Genomic DNA, 26,480 nt, shown 5'->3' with positions numbered 1-26,480 from the left:
ACACACACACACACACACACACACACACACACACACACACACACACACATATATACACACAGTACATACAGTATATATACTGATATACATATGCACCCACACATATGTATACAAATGCATACACACATACAAATAAAAACAAACCAACAGTAAATGTACCTATAAAGCTGCAGCAAGTTAGAATGTTATTGTTCAATTCCTAGTGTATTTGCCAATTAAACACCCATGACTTGATTATTACGGGTGTTAGGGGTTATGGGGAGAAGGCAGGATAACGGGGTTGAGAGTGAAAGATAGATCAGCCATGATTGAATGGTGGGGTACACTCGATGGGCCGAATGGTCTAATTCTACTACTAAGACTTATGAATTTATGGGTGCGGCGTATACCAATGTTTTACTCCATCAGCTCTGTCCCATAGTCAGATGGTGAGCAAAGTGATTCACAAGTGATTCTCAATGTTGTTTGAACTATGATCCACTGTGCTTTCTGTTTACAGGTGTGGCAAACTGTACAGCCGTACATGCAACTCTACAAACTAGCTCACGCCCCACAATAATCATCAGCCTTGTTAATCCTCATTCAACAAGACATGGCTGCGTGGGAGATAAATGTGATTAAAACCTTTAAAAAATGATGGTGGAATGCAGACCTTCCACCCCAGAGCAAAGAAGAAATAGTTTAGTTTAGTTTAGAGATAGATACACCGTGAAAACAGGCCATTCAGCCCACCGAGTCCGCGCCGACCAGTGATCCCCGCTCACTAACTCTATCCTACACACACTAGGGACAATGTACAATTTCCAGAAGCCAATTAACCTACAAACCTGTACTTTGGAGTGTGGGAGGAAACCGGAGCACCAGGAGAAAACCCACACAGTCACGGGGTGTACGTACAAACGCCATACAGACAGCACCCATAGTCAGGATGGAACCTGGGTCTCTGACGTTGTAAGGCAGCAGCTTACCACTGCGCCACCGTGCACCATTCAGCCCATCAGGACTACTCCGCCATTCAATCATGACTGCTCTATTTCACCCTCCTAACCCAATTCTCCTGTCTTCTTCCCACAACCCCTGACACCCAGTACTAATCAAATATTTGGACGCCTGAATTCCAAACCTAGATCCAGCTTAGAATCTACTAGGACCTGGGCATCACTTGTCCTTGATTCTGACCAACATGTATCACATTTCTCAATCCACAGTGGTGGATGTGGGACATTTTCCCCTGTAAGGGTCCTAGTCCAACAATGCTCTCTGGTGCCCTCCCTCATCCATCCAGTTTCTTCTGCTCAGTTTATTTAGTTTTTTTGACAACTTTGTATTTTCATGTTGAACATTTAGTTTTGGAGATACAGTGCGGAAGCGGGCCCTTCATCCCACCAAGTCCGCACCAACCAGCGAGCACTACGTACGCTAGCACTATCCTACACACACTACGGCCAATTTACAATTTTTACCGGCAAATTAGCCTACAAACCTTTATGTCTTTGGAATGTGGGAGCAAACCGATGCACCCAGAGAAAACCCACGCACGTCACGGAGAGAACGTACAAACTCCGTACAGACAACACCGTAGTCAGGATCGAACCCGGGTCTCTGGCGCTGTAAGGCAGCAGCTCTACCGCTGCGCCACCGTGCCGACCACTTTATCCAAGACTTTGTGGAGATCCAGGTGTGCAACAACACGTTACAGCCAGCACTTCATTTGGAGCCTCACTACCTTGGAACACCTGGGTGGAAGGAATCTTTAGACCTGGTGAAGATGCTCTCCTCATTTGATTCCCTATTCGCTGATTCTGCCATTGTCCTTTTATTCCCTAAAAGGCATTGTGAGCAAAGGCCTGTTTATTTGTGCGCTGGTGTTCTATTTGAGCTAATCCTTAATAAAACATGAATCTTTACACATTTCAGTCAATGTTACAGGTGGAAATGTATCGTGGAATCAATGTTGCAAACCACTGATCATTTTTAATGTGATTGGAACAAATTGAATCCTAAATCTAAAATCCCAGCATTTTCTATAAATTTATTGATTTGAATTATTGGGCGAGCAGTAATGCAGATTTGAGAAGCAGCCACAATCAGACAGTCCTGCAAGGTCCAGGGGCTGGGCTTTTGCTTGTGTGGGCAAAGCAAGCTCTTGGGTGATAGAAAGTAGATCCTTTACAAGGATGTTGCCAGGAATCGAGGGTCTGAGCTACGGGCGGAGGTTGAGCAGGCTGGGACTCTATTCCCTGGAGTGCAGGAGGATGAGGGGTGATCTTATAGAAGTATATAAAATCATGAGAGGAATATATCGGGTGGATGCACAGAGTCCCTTGCCCAGAGTAAGGGAATCAAGAACCAGAGGACACAGGTTTAAGGTGAACGGGGAAAGATTTATTCGGAACCTAAGGGGTAACTTTTCACACAAAGGGTGGTGGGTGTATGGAATGAACTGCCAGAGGAGGTAGTTGAGGCTGGTACTATTGAAATATTTAGACAGGTATATGAATAGGACAGGTTTAGAGTGATATGGGCCAGGTAGATGGGACCAGTGTAGATGGGGCAGGTTGGGCCGAAGGGTCTGTTTCTGTGCTGTAAGGCTCTAAGACTCTATAATATAAAAATAGGGATGTAATGCTGAAGCTTCATCAGGCACTGGTCAGAACGCATTTGGAGTATTGTGAGCAGTTTTGGGCCCCATATCTGAGGAAGGATGTGCTGACATTGGTGAGGGTCGAGAGGAGGTTTACGAGAATGATCCCGGGAATGATCGTCTTAACGTGATGAGCATTTGATGACACTGGGCCTGTACTCGCTGGAGTTTAGAAGGATGAAGGGTAGACCACATTGAAACTTACCGAACAGTGAAAGGCCTGGATAGATTGAATGTGGATAGGATGTTTCCACTTGTGGGAGAGTCTAGGACCAGAGGCCATAGCCTCAGAATTAAAGGACATACCTTTAGAAAGGAGATGAGGAAGAATTTCTCTAGTCAGAGGGTGGTGAATCTGTGGAATTCATTGCCACAGAAGGCTGTGGAGGCCGTCAATGGGTATCTTTATCGAGATTGACAGATTCTTGATTAGTATGGGTGCTGGGGGTATAGAGAAAGGCAGGAGAATGGGGTTGAGAGGGAAAGATAGATCAGCCATGATTGAATGGCGGAGTAGACTTGATGGGTCGAATGGCCTAATTCAGCTCGTATCACTTATAAACTATTGGGAGGGGCAAGTGGTGAACGCTGGGCAGTTGATATTGAGGTGTGTAAGATGGAGTGGGATGAAAGGGTGAAGTAGATGCTTGGGTGGTGGGAGGTGGGAGAGGCGAAGAGGTTGTGGAGTTAGTTGAAGGGATGGGGAGTGTTGGGTTACAGTTGCGCTGGGGGAGTTGAGGTCGCGGGGGCGGGGGATGGGAGGGGTGGGGGGAGGGGGAGTGGTACATTGTACCATCAGATTCTCTCTTTTTTACCACTGCTTTAAATCCACGCAGGGGAGGTCCATGTGGATGCAGTTGCGTGGTGGAGATCATGCGGAGGTAGTTATGTCATAAGGTCATAAAACATAGTAGTGGAATCAGGCCGTTCGGCCCATCAAGTCTACTCCGCCCATGCGTTATGTGGTGAATGGAGAAAGAGTGTGGATATGGTTGGGTGGGTGGGAATGTGGGGAGGTGACCACACAACCTCCCCATCTTCCCCTTTCTGCAAGGACCACTTCTTAGATCGCACATCCTTCACCTTCTTCCCGCCACCAGTCCCCGTTCACTTCCCCTGCAAACATGGTGGCGGTGCAGCACCAGAGACAGGACAGTGGATGGACATCGCTGGGGGTTGGATAGTAGTTGTGTGTGGGGGGAGGTGGGGTGTGGACATTGTACGCTGTGGGCTGGGGGGGGGGGTGGGTCTGTGGACGGGGCCGCTGTGGACTCGGGGCCAGAGGTAGGAGCGGCCGAGGGCTGGCGGGCGGCGGCACCATGTCCCGCTACACGGTGCATGTCCGCGACGAGTGGCTGCTGGTGCCGAGCAGGGACGGCGCGGCCAGCGTGGACTGGCTGGGCCGGGAGGCGCTGCGCCGCTACGCCATGAACAAGCCGGGCTACGGCTGCCTGAGCGAGGAAGCCGCCTTCACCGTGCGTCGGTGCCAGGGGCTGGCGCTGCTCGACCCTCACGACGCCCTGGCAGAGGTCCTGGAGAATAACGACTTCGTGGAAGTGGGTGAGTAAGGAGGGACCCATCCTCGCCCGCAGCCCCCACTGGCCTTTATACATCAGAGCATTGAATATAAAAGTTGGGATGTAATGTTAAAATTGTACAAGGCATTGGAGAGGCCAATTCTGGAGTATGGGGTACAATTCTGGTCGCCAAATTATAGGAAGGATGTCAACAAAATAGAGAGAGTGCAGAGGAGTTTTACTAGAATGTTGCCTGGGTTTCAACACCTAAGTTACAGAGAAAGGTTGAACAAGTTAGGTCTTTATTCTTTGGAGCGCAGAAGGTTAAGGGGGGGACTTGATAGAGGTCTTTAAAATGATAAGAGGGATAGACAGAGTTGACGTGGATAAGCTTTTTCCATTGAGAGTTGGAAAGATTCAAACAAGAGGACATGATTTGAGAATTAAGGGACAAACGTTTAGGGGTAACATGAGGGGGAACTTCTTTACTCAGAGAGTGGTAACTGTGTGGAATGAGCTTCCAGTGGAAGTGGTGGAGGCGGGTTCGATTTTATCATTTAAAAATAAATTGGATAGGTACATGGACGGGAAAGGAATGGAGGGTTATGGTCTGGGTGCAGGTAGATGGGACTAGGTGAGAGTAAGTGTTCGGCACGGACTAGAAGGGCCGAGATGGCCTGTTTCCGTGCTGTAATTGTTATATGGTTATAACCTGCACATTGTCTCCCCCCAGTGCTGGAGGATGATGCCGTGTCCCCGGACTTCAGCAAGTGGATGCCCGAACACCGGTATCCTTGAGCAGCAGGGGGCCGGGGGGCCACACTCCGGCCATGGGTGGGCACTAGCCCGGGGTCCGGGGACTGGGCTCCGTGACACGGGCAGGGTGGGTGGGAGGTCGCGGTGTGAGATGTGGGCCAGTCCAGTGCGGGCGGCAGCGCAGGGACTGTCTGACTGGCTTTACTGGGCTAAAGTCCATCGCCGAAGATAGACCCCGAAATGCTGCTGTAACCCAGCGGGTCAGGCAGCATCTCAGGGGAGAAGGCATGGGTGACGTTTCGGCTCGAGACCCTTCTTTAGACAGTCAGGGGAGATGGAGACAGAGATATGGAAGGCTGCGGTGTGAAAACGAGAGATCAAAGGGGACAATGTAAGGGATCAAAGGGGACAAAACGAGAGGTCAAGGGAAATGTAGAATGGTTGATTGTTAACTAGGGGGAGGTCACAATGGGGAGACTCACGAAGTAACATTCAATCAGGAGGACAGTAAAACTAGTCAGAGAACTGGGATGGGGAGAGAGGGAAAGCAAGGGTTACCTGAAGTTAGAGAGGTCAATATTCATACCACATGGGGTGTGAGCTGCCCAAGTGGAATATCACAAAGCGCCATTGTGTCGCGACACGTCATCAGCCAGAGGGAGGGGAGAGGGAGACGCGAGGTGTGATGAGGTATAAGGCAATCACTGTCCCTGTGTGTACAGGAGAGAGGGTATGGGGCAGAAGTGTGGGTGAGTACGTCTGTCTTTGGGGGGTCGTGGGGTGGGGGGAATGGAGGAGCTTGGTGGTTGTGGCTAAGATTGGGGAAACACAGGCCAGGCTCATATGTTCTAGGAGCAGAATTAAGCCATTCGGCCCATCTACTCCATTCATTCATGGCTGATCTACCTTACCCTCTCAGCCCTGTTTTCCTGGGTTCTGAATGGAGATTGAGTGACATTCTCCTAACTTTTCCCCATCACCTTTGAAACCCTAAATCTGCCAATCTCAGCTTTATAAATGTGTCATCAGTGTGATTAGTTTAGATTTCAAATACAGCGCGGCAACAGGCCATTCAGCCCATCAAGTCCATGCCTAACAGTGATCCCCGCGCACAAACACTATCCTAACGCACACTATAGGGACGATTTGTAATGATACCAAGATACTCAACCTACAAACATGTACGCCTTTGGACTGTGGGAGTAAACAGGAGCACACTGGGGAAAACGTATAAACTCCACACAGACAGCACCCGTACCCGGGTCTCAAGGCAGCAATATACCACTCACGTCGCTGCATTCAAGTGCTCACATTCACGTGAGTCCAACACCAACCTCTGGCAGACACAAAATGCTGGGGTAACTCAGTGGGACAGGCAGAGAAGGAATGGCTGATTGCACCTATTCATTCTCTCCAGAGATGATGTCTGTCCCGCTGAGTTACCCCAGCATTTTGTGTCTATCTTTGGTGAAAACCAGCGTCTGCAGTTCGCTCCGACACTACTCCTATCACCAAGAAATGGGGGGGGGGGGGGGGGGGACATGGATTTAAGGAATAAAAACTAATGGGAGGAATTCATGGTTGGGGTTAAGGAGAGATGGCTAAGTTGCTCAAAGCATTGGATCTTGAGAAGGTTCCTTAAGGCTGTGAGACATCAGGAAAGGGAACTCTAAAAAGGTTATAAAAAAAGGTAAAAAAGGTGATTCAAAAGGGTAGCCTGATAGACATTTAACTGGAGAGTCTCAATATGGGAGGGGGTTGTGAGGTTTGGAGGTGGTGTCTTCAGAGAATGGCTTGGGGTTCAATGCATTGGGGACCAGGAGCCAAGACTTGGTCGGGTAGGATGTGTGATCTCAGTGAGGCTTGGAGTGGGACCAGTACTGGGAAGCAGAAGACAGACGCAAAGTGCTGGAATAACTCAGTGGGTCAGACAGCATATCTGGAGAAAAAAAGGGATGGTGACGTTACGGGTTGGCACCCTTCTTCCGAAATAGAAACATAGAAAATAGGTGCAGGAGTAGGCCATTCAGCACTTCGAGCCTGCACCGCCATTCAATATGATCATGGCTGATCATCCAAAATCAGTACACCATTCCTGCTTGCTCCCCACATCCCTTCATTCCGTTAGCCCTAAGAGCTATATCTAACTCTTGAAAACATCCAGTGAATTGGCCTCCACTGCCTTCTGAGGCAGAGAATTCCACAGATTCACAGCTCTCTGGGTGAAAAAGTTTTTCCTCATCTCAGTCTCAAATGGCCTACCCCTTATTCTTACCCCTGGTTCTGGACTCCCCCAACATCGGGACCATTTTTGCTGCATCAATCCCTGTCCAATCCTTTAAGAATTTTATATGTTATTATAAGATCTCCTCTCATCCTTCTAAATTCCAGTGAATATAAGCCCAGTCGATCCATTCTCAGACAGCCACCCAACCTTTTTCTCCAGAGATCCTACTGACCTGCTGAGTTACTCCAGCATTTTGTGTCTATCTTTGGTATATACCAGCACTTGCAGTTCCTATCTACCCAACAGGAAGCAGGGTTTTGTACAAATTTATGAAGGATATTGGATGACTTGAGAATGGTCGAAACACGGGTCTGACTGTTTAATTTAGTTTTAGTTTAGAGAAAGCGTGGAAACAGGCCCTTTGGCCCACCGAGACCGCTCCGACCAGTGTCCACCTGTATACTAGTTCTATCCGACACACTAGGGGCAATTTACAGAAGTACATTAACCTAGAAACCTGTGCGTCTTTGGAGTGTGGGAGGAAACTGGAGCACCTGGAGAAAACCCACGCGGTCACAGGGAGAAGGTACAAACTCCGTACAGGCAGCACCCATAATCAGAATTGAACCCGGGTCTCTGGCGCTGTAAGGCAGCAACTCTACCGCTGCGCCACCGTGCCGACAGCTCCATAAATGTGGGTCTGAGAGTGAGCTGGGAGGTTATGAAATGGATGAAGATAACATTTGAGGTATGAACTTCACACGGTTTTAGTGTGAGCAGCTGGGCAGAGAAGGTTGGCTTTATTGGGCTAAAGTCCATTCCTTCCAAACACATCCGTCATGTGCTGGGGTCAGGCACTATCTTGCTCTTCAAGGACAAATATTGTTGGAAACTGTAAGATCACAGAGACGAGCAAAACAGAAACGGGTGATTTTGACACAAGTTGCCCAAACCATCCATCCATCCAACAAAGTACCTCTGTCCCTCCCCCACTCTAATCATCGTACTAATTTCACTGTCGCCCTGTTGAGTTTCACTGTCTGTATCACACGTTATCATCTAGCCCACAGCCAACACTGGACCATTGTGGGCTCTACCTGTCTTGATCATCGTTGCGTTTTGCATATCTCTCGTTCATTTGTTTACGTGCCTTCTATATCTCTTGTTTCCCCCCATCCTGACTCTGAGTGTGAAGAAGGGGCTCCACATCACCTGGTCCTTTTCTCCAGAGATTCCGACTGACCCGCTGAGTTACTCCGGCTTTTTGTGCCTCTACAAGGTTCTGGCACGTTTGTGTACTGGATCAACAATTCAGACCCATCTTCAGACTGAGAGTGAGGGGAGAGGGAAACTATAGGTATGAAAAGGTACAAACAACAAATGAAGGAAAGATATCAAAAGAGCAAGAGAAAGCCTGCAACGATGATCCAGGAACGGTGGTCCGCAACTTTGTGCCTTAACCTCCTGGACCACCTTGGACCTTTGCAAAGCCATACCAAAGTCCATAGACAACAGACATGGGTGCAGGAGTAGGCCATTTGGCCAGTCGAGCCAGCACCGTCATTCAATGTATGAAATGAATTAAGGGACTGAAGTTTAGGGGTAACATGAGGAGGAACTTCTTTACTCAGAGAGTGGTAGCTGTGTGGAATGAGCTTCCAGTGAAGGTGGTGGAGGCAGGTTCGTTTTTATCATTTAAAAAAAAATTGGATAGTTATATGGATGGAAAAGGAATGGAGGGTTATGGTCTGAGCGCAGGTATATGGGACTAGGGGAGATTATGTGTTCGGCACGGACTAGAAGGGTCGAGATGGCCTGTTTCCGTGCTGTAATTGTTATATGGTTATATGGTTAATGTGATCATGGCTGATCATCCCTAATCAGTACCCCGTTCCTGCCTTCTCCCCATATCCCCTGACTCTGCTATTTTCAAGAGCCCTATCTAGCTCTCTCTTGAAAGCATCCAGAGAACCTGCCTCCACCGCCCTCTGAAGCAGAGAATTCCACAGACTCACAACTCTCTGTGAGAAAAAGTGTTTCCTCGTCTCCATTCTAAATGGCTTACTCCTATTCTTAAACTGTGGCCCCTGGTCTGGACTCCCCCAACATCGGGAACATGTTTCCTGCCTCTAGCGTGTCCAAGGCCTGAACAATCTTATATGTTTCAATGATATACCCTCTCATCCTTCTAAACTCCAGAGTGTACAAGCCCAGGTGCTCCATTCTCTCAGCATATGACAGTCCTGCCATCCTGGGAATTAACCTTGTAAACCTTCTAAGTCCATGCAAACCATTACACCACTCTGCCTTCATCAATGGTTTTGGTTGCCTCCTCAATAAACTCAAACCTCGGTTTGTAAGATATTATTTCCCCTGCATAATCCATTGCTGATAAATCAGTCCCTGTCTTTCCAGGTGAACACAAATTGTATCCTTCTCCTAGAACTTGCCCACTTATGTAAGACTTACTGGCCTGTTGTTTCCATGCTCGTAGGTTTCAATGCATCGTAGGTTTAAGGTGATGGGGGGGGGGGGGGAGATATTTAATAGGAACCTGAGGAGCTACTTTATTTACACAAAGGGTGGTGGGTGTACGGAACAAGCTGCCAGAGGAGGTAGTTGAAGATAGACACAAAAAGCTGGAGTAACTCAGCGGGACCGCCAGCATATCTGGACAGACGGAACGGGTAACGTTTCTGGTCGAGACCCTTCTTCAGACTGAAAGTCACGGGAAAGGAAAACGAGAGATATATACAAAAAGCTGCTGGAGAAGGTAGTTGAGGCAGGTACTATCACAACATTAAAAAAAACATTTGGGCCCTACATGGATAGGATTGGTTAAGAGGGATATGGGCCAAATGCAGGCAGGTGGGACTAGTGTAGATTGAGCATGCGAGTTGGCACGGGCAAGATGGGATGAAGGGCCTGTTTCCACACTGTATGACTCTTTGACTGTCTTATCCCTGCTGCCTTTTTTGAACAAGGGGACTAAATTAGATATTCTCTAATCTTTGGTACCTCACCCGTGGCTTATGGAGGCGCAAAAATCTCCATCAGAGTCCCTGTGATTTCCTCCATTGCTTTCCCTGGCATCCTGGGATAGATCCCATTAGACTGGAGATTCATCCATCCTAATGTGCACCAATATTTCTAATAGTTACTCTATCCTGATACAGACCTGCGGGTGAATATTATATGTCCCTCCCTTAAACCTGAAACAGAAACAGTGACGGCTGGAGCTTTAGTTTTAGTTTTAGAGATACAGCACGGTAACAGGCCCTTTGGCCCACCGAGTCCATGCCGACCAGCTATCCCCGCATACTGCCGCTATCCTACACACTAGAGACAATTTACAATCTTTACCGAAGACCGGAGTCATTGCTTTAAATGTGTTAATACACTCTTTCCGCATTTTAATAGAAGGTTGAAAACACCTCCAGATTCAGGGACAGTTTCTTCCCAGCTGTTGTCAGGCAACTGAATCTCATCCTACTACAGCCAGAGACTAGTCCCAAACTACCATCTACCTCATTGGTGACCCTCGGATTATCCTTGATCGGACTGGCTTTACCTTGCACTAAATGTTCCCTTATCATTTATCTGCACACTGTAAATGGCTCGATTGTATTACAATTTGGAAAGTTCACTGAAGGTCGTACGTCAACCCGATATGAAAGTTAGCCGCTGATGTACTTCGTGCTAACCCAACAATCTAAAGGAAAATGCAATCTTTCAGTGCATTTATTTAGATGGAAATCATTTAACGATAGAAGAACTAGTTCGTTTGGGAAAAGGACTTTACAAGATCAAGGTGAGTTCACAATATCTCCCTGTTGCTTTTCTATAACCACACAGTCACTGTTAACCTGCGATGTGCGTTTGTCGGCACTGCGCCTGTATTTGCTGGAGTTTACAAGAATCAGGGAGTACTGCATTGAAACGAACAGGAAAGCAAAAGTCTTCGATAGAGTGGATGTGGAGAGGATGTTTCCACTAGTGGGAGAGTCTGGGACTAGAGGTCGTAGCCTCAAAATTAAATTCCTTTTAGGAAGGAGATGAGGAGAAGTGTCTTTAGTCAGAGGGTGGTGAATCTGTGGAATTCATTGCCACAGAAGTCTGTGGAGGCCAAGTCAGTGGATATATTTAAGGCAGAGATAGATAGAAAGCAAGAGAATCAGCCATGATTGAATAGCAGAGTAGACTTAATGGGCCGAATGGCCTAATTCTACTCCTATTACCTATGACCCATGATCTTATGAAGACTGACAGCATTTGATGTGTCCTCTACCACAGATCTCTGCAGAAGCTGAAGACAAAATCAAACAGTCAAGAATACTTCTGGAAAATATTGTGAAAGAAAATAAAGGTGGGCTGAATGGAAAAGAATGACAAGTGCAGAAACTGTATGTCAGTACTGTACTTCCCCATACTGTCGGATTATAAGCAGTATCCGACTTAGTTTAGTTTAATTAGGAGATGCAGTGTGGAAATAGGCCCATCTGCCCACCAAATCTGCACAGACCAGAGATCCCCGTAACACTAACACAAACCTACAACCTGTATGTCTTTGGAATCTGGTAGGAATCTGGAGCACCCGGGGAAATTGCCCGTGGTCACAAGGAGAACGTGCAAACTCCGTACAGACACCATCCGTGGTCAGGATCGAATCGGGTCTCTGGAGCTGTAAGGCAGCAACTCTACCGCTGCACCACCGTGCCGTGCCGCCCGTAATGATGATGGTAGTAGACCCATCATTATAATATGAGTCCCCCTGGAAGTTGGGAATGTGTATCTCACTCTTTACATTCCCGACCAACTTCAGTAAGCTGACATTTCCTCCTCACCGCCCTCCCCCCCCACAAGTCCGTGATCGCAGGGCACAGCCAACAATGTAAAGAGGGGGAAATATCTTTGCACTTTTCTCTCTTTCAGTTGTGTACGGAATAACAACTGGCTTTGGGAAATTTGCCCGGATTGTTATCCCGCATAATAAGCTCAAGTAAGTTATTCCTGAAAAATCAGAGACTTTTCTCATTAATTCCCCGTAGTTTGTTAAGATCTACTTCATGTCTGAACATTCTTTTGATTGATTGATTGATTGATACTTTATTATCGCATGTGACATATCGCCGTTTATTCCTTTGTTTTAGATAACATACACAAGGTATGCAAAGAGTCGCCACCTATAGGGCACCGACACAGTTACAAAGTGTTGATCATGGTCCCCAATGGTCCCTTGTTGTTTTCTGCGCCCCCCCACATCGGCCATTCCCCACTGCAGCCAGTGTAACGTGTATCTGTCAACAGACTATTGGGGTTGGTGCAGTGTGAATTTTACCCCCAATCTCTGCTGTGATGAGGGTTTGGTAGCAAGTTGGCAGGGCTCACCACTGACGTTGGAGACAGCTATCCACAAGATTAAACACCTTTACATTTGGGTTCTCAGCCTCATTACGCACTTCCATAACCTAACGTTCCAAGCCCGACCTCGTGTGGAACGTTTCTCCCTCCACCACTCTGCCTATTCCTTTGTTGGCAGTTCTCACCTCAGACCATGAACCCATTCCGGCAACTCCAGAATCCACAGCCTTTAGACTTTAAAGATACAACACGGAAACAGGCCCTTTCCGCCCAGCGATCCACCATACACTAGCACACTAGGGACAATTTACAATCTTTAACAAAGCCAATTAACCTACAAACCTGTAAGTCTTTGGAATGTGGGAGGAAACTGGAGCACCTGGATAAAACCCACGCAGGTCATAGGGAGAATGTACAAACTCCGTACAGACAGCACCCGTGGTCAGGATCGAACCTGGGTCACTGGCGCTGCAGTTACTCCACTGCTGCTCCACCGTGCCACCTATTTTTGCTTCAATTGAGGCTGATCGGCCTTGGGGGCATTTGCTGCTCAATCTATTTATTCTCCCTGGTATCATAGAGTCATACAGCATGGAAACAGACCCTTCAGCCCAACTTGCTCACGTCGATCAACATGCCCCACCCACACTAGTCCCATCTGCCTACTGTTGTCCACATCCCTCTAAACCTACCCTATCCATGTACCAGTATAAATGTTTCTTAAATGTTGTGATAGTCCCAGCCTCAACTACCTCCTCTGGCAGCTCGTTCCATACACCCACCACCCTTTGTGTGTAAATGTTACCGCTCAGATTCCCAATAAATCTTTTGCCCCTCTCCTTAAACCCATGTCCACTGGTCCTCGATTTCCTTACTCTGGCTAAAAGACTCTGTGCATCTACCCAATCTATTCCTCTCATGATGTTCCACACATCTTTAAGATCACCCCTCAGTCTCCTGCGCTCCAAGGAATAGAGTCCCAGCCACCTCAACCTCTCCCTATAGATGTCCCTTGAATGGCGGGGTAGACATGATGGGCCGAATGGCCTAATTCTGCTGCTTTCACTTAAGAACATTGATCAAAGTGTACAAAAAACTTACCGGTGCATTAAATTGCAACGTTCTCCAACAAGTAATTATTTTTCTCTTTTCCCCATTCAGGGAGCTCCAAGAAAATCTAGTCCGTTCCCATTCAGCTGGTATGTCCACTCCGTCAACGTTCTGCGGACTCTCCCACCGTTTAGTATGCTGTCACATTGCCTCAGTTATTTGCTGCTCTCTGTCCCCCAGGTGTGGGCAAACCCCTCTCACCGCAGAGATGCCGGATGCTGCTGGCTCTCAGGATCAATGTCCTCGCCAAGGGTTACAGTGGAATCTCCTTGGAGACCCTCAACCAAATGATCCAGGCCTTCAATGGTAAGGCATGTTTTTACTTTCCTAGGCTAGAGTACATCAATTAACATAGAAACATAGAAAATAGGTGCAGGAGTAGGCTATTTGGCCCTTTGAGCCAGCACCACTATTCATGGCTGATCATCCAAAATCAGTATCCCGTTCCTGCTTTTCCCCCATATCCCTTGATTCCGTAAGCTCGAAGAGCTATGTCTAACTCTCTTGAAAACCTATACTGGTTATGTATTTATGTTTGAGAAGGAACTGCAGATGCTGGAAAATCGAAGGTAGACAAAAATGCTGGAGAAACTCAGCAGGTGAGGCAGCATCTATGGAGCGAAGGAAATAGCAACGTTTCGAGTCGAAACCCTTCCTCAGACTTGAAATGGGCAATGTTTTGGGTCGAAATACAGATAAAAGACTATGGATTTACTTGATCTATTCCCCTCTTGGTCTTATACACCTCTATAAGATCACCCCGCATCCTTCTGCACGACAAGGAATAGAGTCCTTGCCTGCTCAACCTCTCCCTATAGCTCAGGCACTCGAGTTCCGCAACATCCTCGCAAATCCTCTCTGCGCTCATTCAAGCTTAACAACATCTTTCGTATACCAGGGTGACTAAAACTGAGCACAATACTCCAAATGTATTGGAGCCTCACCAATATACAATAACCCAACACGAACCCAGACTCCAGGGTTAGTTTCCAGCATACGGGATGAAGTTGTTCCTGTGTCTCAGCGATGGCTCAAAGCCCAGCAATGGACTGCATTCACGTGTATAAATCTGAAAATAGTAACAGCCACTTGATTGAATTTACTTTAATGTAACGTTTAGTATTGGATAGACACAAAGAGCTGGAGTAACTCAGCAGGACAGGCAGCATTTCTGGAGAGACAGAATGGGTGACGTTTCGGGCTGAGACCCTTCCTCAGCATTCCTCTCCAGAAATGCTACCTGTCCCACTGAGCAAACCAGCATCTGCAGTTCAATAGACAATAGACAATATGTGCAGGAGTAGGCCATTTGGCCCTTTGAGCCAGCACCACCATTTAATGTGATCATGGCTGATCATCCCCAATCAGTACCCCGTTCCTGCCTTCTCCCCATATCCCCTGACTCCGCTATGTTTAAGAGCCCTATCTAGTTCTCTCTTGAAAGCATCCAGGGAACCGGCCTCCACCGCCCTCTGAGGCAGAGAATTCCCTCCTACACGTTTAGTATTGGATGTTTGCTTTAGTTTAGTTTGGAGATACAGTGCGGAAACTGGCCCTTCGGTCCACGCGGACCAGCGATCCCCGTACACTAGCACTATCCTACACACCAGGGACAATTTACAATTATGCCAAGCCAATTAGCCGACAAACCTGTACATCTTTGGAGCGTGGGAAGAAAATGGAGCTCCTGGAGAAAACCCACGAGGTCACGGGGAGAACGTACAAACTCCGTACAGACAGCACCTGTAGTCAGGATTGAACCTGGGTCTCTGGCGCTGTGAGGCAGCGACTCTACCGCTGTGTCACCATGCTGGTGTTGCGTAATAGAGCTATGTGCATCGTGTTGATGGGGCTGCAGCACCTAGAATGTATTTTAGTTTAGTTTATTGTCAGGTGTACCGAGGTACAATGAAAATCTATTTGTAGTGTGCTATCCAGTCAGCGGAAAGACAATACATGATTACAATCGAGCCATCCACAGTGTACAGATACATGATAAAGGGAATAACGTTTGGTGCGAGATAAAGTCCAGTAAAGTCCAATTACTGATAGTCCAATAGTCTCCAATGAGGTAGATAGTAGCTCAGGACCATCTAGTTGTTGACAGGGTGTTCAATTGTTTAATAACAGCTGGGAAGAGACTGTCCCTGAATCTGGATGTGTGCATTTCACATTTCTGTACCTCTTGCCTGATGGGAGAGGGGAGAAGAGGGAGAAGAGGGCGAGACTCATCCTTGATTATGCTACTGGCCTTGCCGAGGCAGCGTGAGGTGTAAATGGAATCAACGGAGGATGGTTTGTGTGATGGTCTGGGCTGCGTCCACAATTCTCTGCAATTTCTTGCAGTCTTGGCTGGAGCTGTTCCCAGACCATGCAGTGTGCATCCCGATAAAATGCTTTCCACGGCGCATCTGTAGAAGTTGGTGAGAGTTGTTCGGGACATGTCGAACTTCCTAAACCTTCCAAGGAAGTAGAGGTGTTGTTGGTGTGCTTTCTTGGCCATTACTTTGAGATGGGCAGCCCTGGACAGGTTGCTATAGACAATAGACAATAGGTGCAGGAGTAGGCCATTCGGCCCTTCGAGCCAGCACCGCCATTCAACGTGATCATGGCTGATCATCCATAATCAGTACCCATTGGTGGAAGTAGAAGCATTGGTGTGCTTTCTTAGCCATTGCTTCAATATGGGTGGCCCTGGACAGGTTGCTGGTGGAACTAGTGCTAGTTGGTGTATTTCCTTGACCAATGCATCTATATGGGGAGTCCAGGAGCCAGGGTCCATGTTGCCTTGGGCAGGAGGCCAGCTGCCTAGCTGTGTATGAAGTACTTGCTCCCTCTACATTGGGCTAAGTGCCAATGTAGCCCAATGCACAGGGGCCCTCTCAATGCAGGCAGCCTGCTGCCTTCACATAACCGAGGGTTGATGCTGGGACATTAGAGCAAAACTCCCACTAGTTGGGTTAGCCAGAGGCAGTAGTTGAGGTAGGTACAACAACAACATGCATAAGGCACTTGGACAGCTACATGGATAGGAAAGGTTGGGAAAGATTTGCAGGGATTTGGGCAAAACACAGGCAAATGCAACTAGCTTAGATGGGTGATTTGGGTCGGCACGGATGAGTTGGGCCAAAGGGACTGTTTCTGTTCCCTGTGGCTCTATAATGGCTATCAGCCACTGAGGCCCCACCACAGTGTGCGAGGATGGTAAAAAAAACCCAGTGTGCTCAGCACGGACTCGATGGGCTGAAGGGCCTGTTTCTGCACTGTGTCTCTAAACTAATCACAGACTCTCCGGGCTGTCTTTGTGATTGAATGAGAATGCTTTTAACATGTCAACCGTAATGTTAAGGAAATATCAATAAAGTAACAAATATTGTTAAAGGAATTAAAAGCAATAAAAAAAGTTAAATGCACATCACACTCAAAAACCATCGCAGACATTTAAATAATTGAAGAAAGCACCAGTCCCGTTTTTATCAGCAGCCCTTGTTCCAGTTGGGAAGATGGAGCACCTGGGGGAAGCCCATGCAGCCACAGGGAGAACATGCAAACTCCACACCGGCAGGATTGAACCCCTATAGATAGAGCAACAGGGATGGAATGCTGAGACTCTATAAGGCACTGGTCAGGCCACATTTGGAGTACTATGAGTCATTTTGGGCCCTGTATCTGAGGAAGGATGTGCTGGCTCTGGAGAGGGTCCAGAGGAGGTTTACAAGAATGATCCCAGCAATTAGTGGGTTAGCATATGATGAGCGTTTGACAGCACTGGGCCTCTATTCGCTGGAGTTTAGAAGAATGAGGGGGGGACCTCATTGAAAATGGCAGAATAATCAACTTTAGGCTGTGCACGCTGTACGCAAGAAGACAGAATAATGAATGGCAGAGATAGAGTGGATGTGGAAAGGATGTTTCCACTGGTGGAAGAGTCTAGGACTGAGGTCATGGCCTCAGAAATAAAGGGCACTCTTTTAGAAAGGGGGTGAGGGGGAATGTTTTTAGTCAGAGGGTAGTCAATCTGTGGAGCATTGCCACAGAGGGCTGTGGAGGCCAAGTCAGTGGATATTTTAAGAGATAGACAAATTCTTGATTAGAACGGGTGTCAAGGGTTATGGGGAGGAGGCAGGAAAATGGGATTAGGAGTCAGAGATCAGCCATGATTGAATGACGGAGTAGACTCGATGGGCTGAATGGTCTAATTCAACTTCTATAACTTGTGAATTTGTGAACCCGGGTCTCCGGCAGTGAGTTTATTTGCAAAAATATCATGCTGCTGTTTGACTATCTCTGATTGGACTTTATCTTGCACTCAGCATTATTCATGTTATTTCCCTGTATCATGTATCTGCACACTGTGGATGGTTCGATAGTAATCATGTCTTGTCTTTCTGCTGACTCGTCAGCACGCAACAAACAGCTTTTCACTGTACCTCGGCACACGTGACAAAAACTAAACTCGAACTCGAAACATAAGAAAAATATGGTATTGAAATAGACACAATCTTTAAAAGTAATTGGATAAATGTGTCCAGTCCAACTGTATACTGCTGGCAGATACACAATGCAGTTGCTCAGCGGCACAGGCAGCATCTTTGTAAAGAAGGAATGGGTGACGTTTCTTCAGACTAATAGTACGTCCTTTTATTCTAAGGCTATGGCCTCTGGTCCTAGACTTTCCCACTAGAAACATAGAGACATAGAAAATAGGTGCAGGAGTAGGCCATTCGGCCCTTCGAGCCTGCACCGCCATTCAATATGATCATGGCTGATCATCCAAATCAATATCCCATACCTGCCTTCTCTCCATACCCCCTGATCCCTTTAGACACAAGGACCACATCTAACTCCCTCTTAAATCCAGCCAATGTGTGTCCCAGATAGAACAATGAAATCCTTACTTGCTGCAGCACAACAGAATATGTAAACATACTACACTGTAAACAATATGATAAACGAGAGAAAAAATCAACGTTCTCTGCATATATACACACATACTCACACACACACACACACACACACACACACACATACACACACACACACACACACACATATATAAATACACACACATACACACATATTCAAAAAACAAACAATAATAGTGCAATAATAATAATAATAATAATAGTCTGTTGCAGTTCAGAGCTTATTTGAGGTTGTGGCGTTTAATAGCTTGATGGTTGTAGGGAAGAAGCTGTTCCTGAACCTGGACGTTACAGTTTTCAGGCTCCTGTACCTTCTTCCCGATGGCAGTGGTGACATGAGAGTGTGGCCAGGGTGGTGTGGGGGATCTGGTTCGGGGGGGCTGAGTCGAGTAACAAGAATTGGCTGGAGCGGATAGCCAAGGTGGGGAGGAAGCTGGAGTTGTGGAGGCAACGCTCCCTCTCCATAACCGGGAACAATTTGGTCATCAGGTGTGAGGTGCTCTTGGGTCTGCTGTACTTGGCACAAGTGTGGCCTGTCCCTCCCTCCTACGCCACGGGGATCACCCGGGCCGTCTTCCAGTTCATCTGGGGGTCGAGGATGGACCAGGTGCGACGGGTCACAATGTACAAGTCGGCAGACAACGGGGGTAAAAGCGTGCCCAACGTTGCCATCATCCTGATGGCCACCTTTGTGTGTGGCTGCATCAGGCGGAGTGTAGAGCCAAGGCACGTGGGCACTAAGTGCCACTACCTGCTGAGGTTCTACCTGTCCCCGGTGTTGCGAAGGATGGGCCTGGCGCAGATGCCACGCAATGTGCCAGTCAGCTGGACATTGCCGCCCCATCTGTCGTCTGTTGAAAGGTTCTTCCGGACCAACACCTTTGACCACAAGTCCATCGGGCAGTGGTCAGCACGGAATGTCCTGCAGGCACTGCAGGGAAAGGACTCGATGGATCCGGTGGCGTGGTTCCCAGAGCAGACTGCCCAGCTTGTCTGGCAAAATGCCTCATCGCCAGAACTGACCAACAAGCACCAAGACCTGGCTTGGCTGGCGGTGAGGGGAGCCCTCTCAGTTAGATCCTTCCTGCATCGTCGGAACCTCACTACCAGCGCACGCTGCCCCCGGGACGGTTGCTATGGAGAGGAGACGGTTGCCCACCTCTTGGCAGAGTGTGGATTTGCAAAACGAGTCTGGAGAGGTATGAAAGGGTCCCTGGAACGATTTATCCTGAACAGCTCCGTCACAGAGGACTCTGTGATTTACGGACTGTTCCCAGGGACACATTCAGAGACTGACATCGAGTGCTGCTGGAGGGTCATCAACTCGGTGAAAGACGCTCTTTGGTCTGCCCGAGCGTTGCTCACCACCCAGCAGAGCGAGATGTCCGTCAGGGAATGTTGCCGACTGGCCCACTGCAGACTGCAGGAGTACGTGCTAAGGGACTCGCTGAAGCTTGGTGCAGCCAACGCCAAGGCTCGGTGGGGGAGGGCCACAGTCTAGGGTCCTTCCGCTGCTGGACATGGGGGGCACGGTATGGTGGAGACGCCCCTCAAATTAAATTAAATTAAGGGAAGGTATCCCACGCCAGGGGGCCACATGAGTGGCACGGGTGGGGGACTTTTTTGTGGAACTTAAAAGACATAAACGGTATTGAATTGAACAATCTATAGCCGACGAAAATGTATTTGGAAGATGAAATTTCCGCACTGTGTACACATTGTAGATATTTATTACTTGGACAAGGGCCACAGTGTGGCACGGGTGGGGGACTGTTTGGCGAAATTTGACAAATGTAAAAATATTGTACTGGGAAAAAAATTTGTATAGTCTACGAAAATTTTGATTGTTTGAATGGTTCAGGAATTGTATATATCTATCAATTGAATAAAGTCTATTTTGAAATAAAAAAATAAAATAAAATAAAAAAAGACTTGCTCCGTATGTGACACCACAATATCAGTGCTGCTACTCTCAAACACTCTCCGTCTGATTGCCAGCACTGTAGGTTGTGTATTGCATGTTCTAAAATTAAAATCCCACGCCTGTGAGCAAAATAAAAGATGGCAGATGGTAGAGAGCTGCTGCCTCACAGCGCCAGAGACCTGGATTCAATCCTGACCTCGTGTGCTGTCCAGCAGGTCAGAGTTAAGTTTAGAGATACAGCGCGGAAACATGCCCTTCAACACCACCTAGTCTGCGCCTAACAGCACTATCTTACGCAAACTAGGGACAACTTACAATCTTTATCTAAGCCAATAAGCCTACAAACCTGTATGTCTTTGGAGTGTGGGAGGAAACCAAAGCACCCGGGGAAAACCCAAGCTGTCACAGGGAGAACATACAAACTCCGTACAGACAGCGCCCGTAGGCAGGATCAAACCCGGGTCTCTTGCGCTGGAAACTTGACACTTAGAACTAATTGTTTAAGAAGGAACTGCTGATGCTGGAAAATCGAAGAGACAAAAGGATTTCGACCCGAAACATTGCCCATTTCGTTCGCTCCATAGATGCTGCCTCACCCGCTGAGTTTCTCCAGCATTTTTGTCTACCTTAGAACTAATTGTTAATTTTATTCTCCACACTCATTTAGCACAAGCACAAATTTCCTCCTTTATTTTTTGTGGTCCTTTCTTGTCCCTCGATACCCTCTTGTTTTTTTTAAATCGATATTATTTTTTTCTTTCTTTAATCCAACTCGCATTTGTGGCCCCTTTTTGGCCTTTCTACTCGACCATTTTCTTTACTCCTTTCTTTATATTCCTCCAAGGCGCTGTCAGTGGGAATGTACAAACTCCCTGCAAACCCGTCTGCAGCAGAGCAGCGGCGTAAACCCGAGACCTTCAGTGTAAAGCGAGTGCTCTGGTATTTCCCGTGTGAAGCGGGGAGCGGCCTAAACCTGAGCGCCGCATCGTAACCGGGGTCCGGGCCGATGGAGGCGCGGCAGCGGCGGGGCCTGCGACGGCTGCGGGGTGAGCTGGCGGAGCAGCTGCGGCTGGAGGTGCCGCTACAGTACCTGTACCAGGAGGGGGTGGTGAACCGCAGTCTGCTGGAGGAGCTGGAGGCCGAGCCCGTGGCCGCCCGCCGCAACCTCAAGCTGCTCGACTACCTGCCGGGCCGCGGGCCGCGGGCCTTCGCCGCCTTCGTCCACTCCCTCAGGGACGAGGCCCCGTGGCTCAGCCGCCGGCTGGAGGAGGAGGAGGCGCGGGAGGACGAGGACGACGAGCCGCCGGCAGGTGAGACGCTCCATCGCCGCTAGCCCGGCGTCGCCATCGCGGCCCCTCGACCCGGTATCCGGGCTGGTGTCCCCACCCCCACTCCCCTCACAACGACCCTCACACTCCCACAGTGACCCCCACTCCCCTCACAACGACCCTCACACTCCCACTGTGACCCCCACTCCCCTCACAACGACCCACAGTGACCCCACTCCCCTCACAACGACCCCACTACAATATAATGTACCCCACTCCTCTCACCACGACCCACACACTCCTATAGTGACCCCCACCCTTCACAACGACCCCACTCCCACATCTGAAGAAGGGTCTCGACCCGAAACGTTGCCTATTTCCTTCACTCCATAGATGCTGCCTCACCCGCTGAGTTTCTCCAGCATTTTTGTCTACCTCCCACTCCCACATAATGTCCCCCACCCCCTCACAACGACCCCACTCCCACATAATGTTCCACACCACCCTCACGACGACCCCACACTCACATAGTGACCACCGCCCTCTCATAATGACCCCCACCCCCTCACAATGACCCCACACACACATAATGCCTCCCCCACCCCAACATAGTCTCCCACCCCCTCACCACAACCCCCACCCTCTCACCACGACCCCCACCCCATCACAATGCCCCCCCACCCATAGTATACAGGCTGGTGTCAGCCTCCACCCCCTCGCAAAGACTCCCACATAGTCCCCACTCCCTCACAGTGACCCCACCACGACCCATACAATGTCCCTCACCTTTACACAATGTTCCACCCACCCCCACAATGACCCGGTATCCGACCCTGCTGTCAGCCCCACTCCCCTCACAACAACCTCCCACCCCCACAATGGCCCTCGCCCCCGGTATCCGACCCATGTCAGCCCCCCAACCCTCACAATGACCCCCACCCTCACAATGACCCCCACCCTCACAATGACCCCACCCTCACAATGACCCCACCCTAGTGCCAGTCAGCAAAAAGATTATGTATGATTATTATCATGCCGTGCACAGACACAGGATTAAGTGTATAAAGCATAGTGTAAATAAAGTCCGATTGAGTCAGGGGAGAGGGGTAGTAGAGGTATGAAAAGGTACAGAACAAAGGAAATGTACAGGGGTAGCATGGTGGCGCAGCAATAGCGTTGTTGCCTTGCAGCGCCAGAGATCCAAGTTTGTTCCTGACTACGGGTGCTGTCTGTACGGAGTTTGTACGTTCTCCCTGTGACCTGCATGGGTTTTCTCCGAGATCTTTGGTTTCCACCAAAGACGGCAGGTTTGTAGGTTAATTGGCTTAGTATAAATGTAAATTGTCCCTAGTGTGTGTAGGATAGTCTTAATGTGCGGGGATCGCTTATCGGCGTGGACTCGGTGGGCAGAAGGACCTGTTTCCGTGTTGTATCTCTAAACTAAACTAAATCACAGCTGGCACCGATGACTAAATAAAAGTGAAGCACACAATGGTCCATTGTTAGTGTGATCCATTGAGTCCTTTTTGTGATCTCTTTGCCTTCCCAATATCCTTCATAAGCATCACTGCTTTGAAAGATGATGGTGGGTGATACAGTTCTCTGGGAGTAGAGAAGTGGCATTATTGGAAAGCATGGCAGTTTCCACATGTACATGGCCATCAGCTCTGCATCCACCCCTTCCCTCTACTGTGTTTCTGAAGGGTGGGTTCAATGTCACCTGAAATCTAGTGATTGAGCGAAGTCGTAGTCTGACTAAATGTGCGGCAGTCCTAAGACTTTGTCCACAATTCCACATAAGCTCAATCCTTGGGAGAGTGGACAAAGAAGTAGCAGATGGAATACAGAATAGCAAAGTGTGGAGTCATGCATTTTGGTAGGAGGAATAAAGGAGTAGACTATTTTCTAAATGGGAAGGGAATCCAGAAATCAGAGGTGCCAAGAGACTTGGGAGCGCTGGTGCAGGATTCCCAAAAAGTTAACTTGCAAGTCGAATCAGTAGTAAGGAAAGCAAATGCATTTATATCGAGTTAAAAACTTCTGAGAATGCCACGTAGCTTTGTGAATGTTCAGTCTGGCAACTGACCATTTTTTGGTCATTAATGTTAACCTGATGACTCAGCAGATGATGGTAAATATGAATTATAAATGAGCATCAAAATATGAATGCTACCGATTTCAATGTAATTGCATTTTCAAGTGGATGGTTTTGGTGTAGTTTTATTATAGACATGTGTACCAAGGTGCCATCCGGATAAATTAGGATGCAACTCTTTACCTTGATCATAACCAAATCTATCTGATTTTGCTGAAGAAATATCCCAGACTGAACCAAAGATATAAGAACTTGAGGTCCTAGAACACCCGCCTTGATTTGGCATAGATCATGCCCATCAATGTCAGATAGTTCCATCTACTGGAAGCTTGGGGAAGTGCGTGTGAATACTGCCTGTGAACAATAATCAATCAATCAATCAATCAATCAGTTTTATTCGTCACATTGCACATAAAGTGCAAGTGAAATGAATTTGTCAGCAGCGGTACAATGAGAAAGAACACACAGAAACACAATAAAAATGTAACAAAAACATCCACCACAGCATTCATCGCTGTGGTGGAAGGCACAAAAATTAGCCAGTCCTCCTCCATTTTCCCCCTTGGTCGGGAACTCAACCCTCCGCAGTTGCTGCTGCGGGCGTCCAGATGAATGAAAGTCAAGGTAAGTCCTGAATCGGTGCCTCCCCCACCGGAGACCGCAGCTTCAGATTGGTGTAGGCCGCAGGCCAGCGGTCGGTGATTTAGGGTTCGCGCCGCAGCCAGAAGCACCGCAGACCGCAGGGCCGGCAGTTGAAGTCGAAGCTCCCCTCCAGGGATCCCCAGCGAGGGCCCCCGCTCCCGATGGTAAGTCCATGCTGCGCCCGCGGTAGAAGTTGGCCGCGGGCCAGCAGTCGGAGTGGAAGCTTCTTCCTCTACCGGGTCCCCAGCGAGGGATCCAAGGCTGCAGACGTCGCGCTGGCCAGAGCTCTGCAGACCGCGGCTTCAGGCTTCCGGCTGCCCCGCTCCAGCAAAACGGAGCGCTCCCCTCCGGCGACACCCAGCGAGGGCTCACCCGCCCCACGCCGAGAATCTGCGCTGCGCCCGCCGCTGAAGCCCCGGGCGCGTCTCCAGGAAAGGCCGCACCGATCCTTGCTGTTAGGCCACGGGGGAGGCGACCTGGAAAAAGTCACCTCTCCGTGGAGGAGGCGACTGAAACGGTTTCCCCCTTACCCCCCCACACCACCCCCCACACAAAACACACAAAGAAACATTAAAAACATACATTTAAACACACTAAAAAAAATTTTAACGGTGAAAAAAACTGACATGCTGCTGGCAGGGCGCCGGCTTGCAGCGCCCCCACCGACCAACATTTATGAACAGTGTTGGAAGCAAAGATCCTATAGCAAGCTCCGCTATAGGATCTTTGGCTGGAAGTACAGAGCTGGTCAGACAGCCTCTGTGGAGAAATGCGTTAATGCGTCAGGTCAATGATCTTTAATCAATTTAGCAAAGTTGTAAATTGTAAATGTTTTTAATTTCAGGAAATGTGGAGAGGGCAGAGTAAAGTCTTTATTGCGCTGGAGACTGAATGATAGATAATTGTACTAGTTTGGTGAGGGTGATCAAGGCTTCTTAATCTGAGTAGATATACGTAGAAGGAGATGTATGAAGACAAAGCTGAGAGGAAAGAAATGCTGGTATTTTAAGTATAAAACAATGCAGTTGCTGGAAATCTGAAATAAAAGAATATGGAAAATTCTTGTGGTGGCAGGCAGCATCTATGGAGAGTGAAAAATGGCAGAGGTTCAGCAAAATTGTCCATTTCTGATTTGCATGAAAGGCTGGTTATCTAAAATTAGTAAATTCAATATTGTCTTTAGACTTCAGAGATACAGTGCGGAAACAGGCCCTTCGGCCCACCAAGTCTGCGTTGACCGGCAGTCCCTGTATGCCAGCACTATCCTACACATTAGGGATAATTTACAATTTTACCAGAGCCAATTAACCTCCAATCTTTAGAGAGTGGGAGGAAGCTGGAGCACCTGGAGAAAACCCACATGGCCAGAGGGAGAACGTACAAACTCCATACAGACAGCATCCATAGTCAGGATCAAACCCGGGCACTGTAAGGCAGCAACTCGAGTGCTGCACCACTGTGCCGCCCTTTTTAATATTAGTGTAGTCCCTAACATATGCACAGTGCACACCTGTTGGATTTATGCAGAGTAAGCAGTTTAAGATGTCTGTGTATTTGGTGATTTCACACCAGCACCACTATCAATGCACCAGATGATGCCCTGTGGCCTGTGCACAGCTACTGGCCTAAGATGGAAGATGGAATTCTGCTCCTCAAGCTTATGTTGGGTCTCAATGGAACAGCTTACGACATCAAAATTAAGGTATCAGAATGAAATTAGGATGGAAAATTCAAGTGACAAACATTGGAAGCTCATGGTTAACCCAGCAGACTGAATGTTTTGGAAAGCTTTCACACCATTTGTTTTGCTAATGTAGGGGAGACCACGCAGAGCACCCTCCCTTCCATTGGCTCCATTTACACCTCATGCCACCAGCATTATCAAGGATGAGTTGCACCCGGACCACTCCCTCTTCTCCCCCCCTCCCATCGAGCAAGAGGTATAGAATATGAACACGCACACCTCCAGATTCAGGGACAGTTTCTTCCCAGCTGATATCAGGCAACTGCA

General features: G+C 48.2%; 2 protein-coding genes across 2 annotated transcripts in view; both read left to right on the top strand.

The window, feature by feature from the left end:
- The window catches only part of LOC116984965 (histidine ammonia-lyase-like), a 76,485-nt gene extending 75,926 nt beyond the window's left edge, over window positions 1-559 (top strand). The window contains exon 18 of the mRNA XM_033039326.1: window positions 500-559. Within this exon, the coding sequence (XP_032895217.1) occupies window positions 500-559 (60 nt within the window). The remainder of the gene's footprint in view (window positions 1-499) is intronic.
- A 3,290-nt stretch (window positions 560-3,849) lies between these two features.
- The window catches only part of LOC116984964 (histidine ammonia-lyase-like), a 304,733-nt gene continuing 282,102 nt past the window's right edge, over window positions 3,850-26,480 (top strand). The window contains exon 1 of the mRNA XM_033039325.1: window positions 3,850-4,204. Within this exon, the coding sequence (XP_032895216.1) occupies window positions 3,964-4,204 (241 nt within the window). The 5' untranslated portion in view covers window positions 3,850-3,963. The remainder of the gene's footprint in view (window positions 4,205-26,480) is intronic.

This window comes from Amblyraja radiata, chromosome 21 (genome assembly GCF_010909765.2).
Source record: "Amblyraja radiata isolate CabotCenter1 chromosome 21, sAmbRad1.1.pri, whole genome shotgun sequence".
Classification (NCBI taxonomy): Eukaryota; Metazoa; Chordata; class Chondrichthyes; order Rajiformes; family Rajidae; genus Amblyraja; species Amblyraja radiata.
Note: the sequence above shows the minus strand (reverse complement) of the source record. Positions and strands in the feature narration are given on the sequence as shown.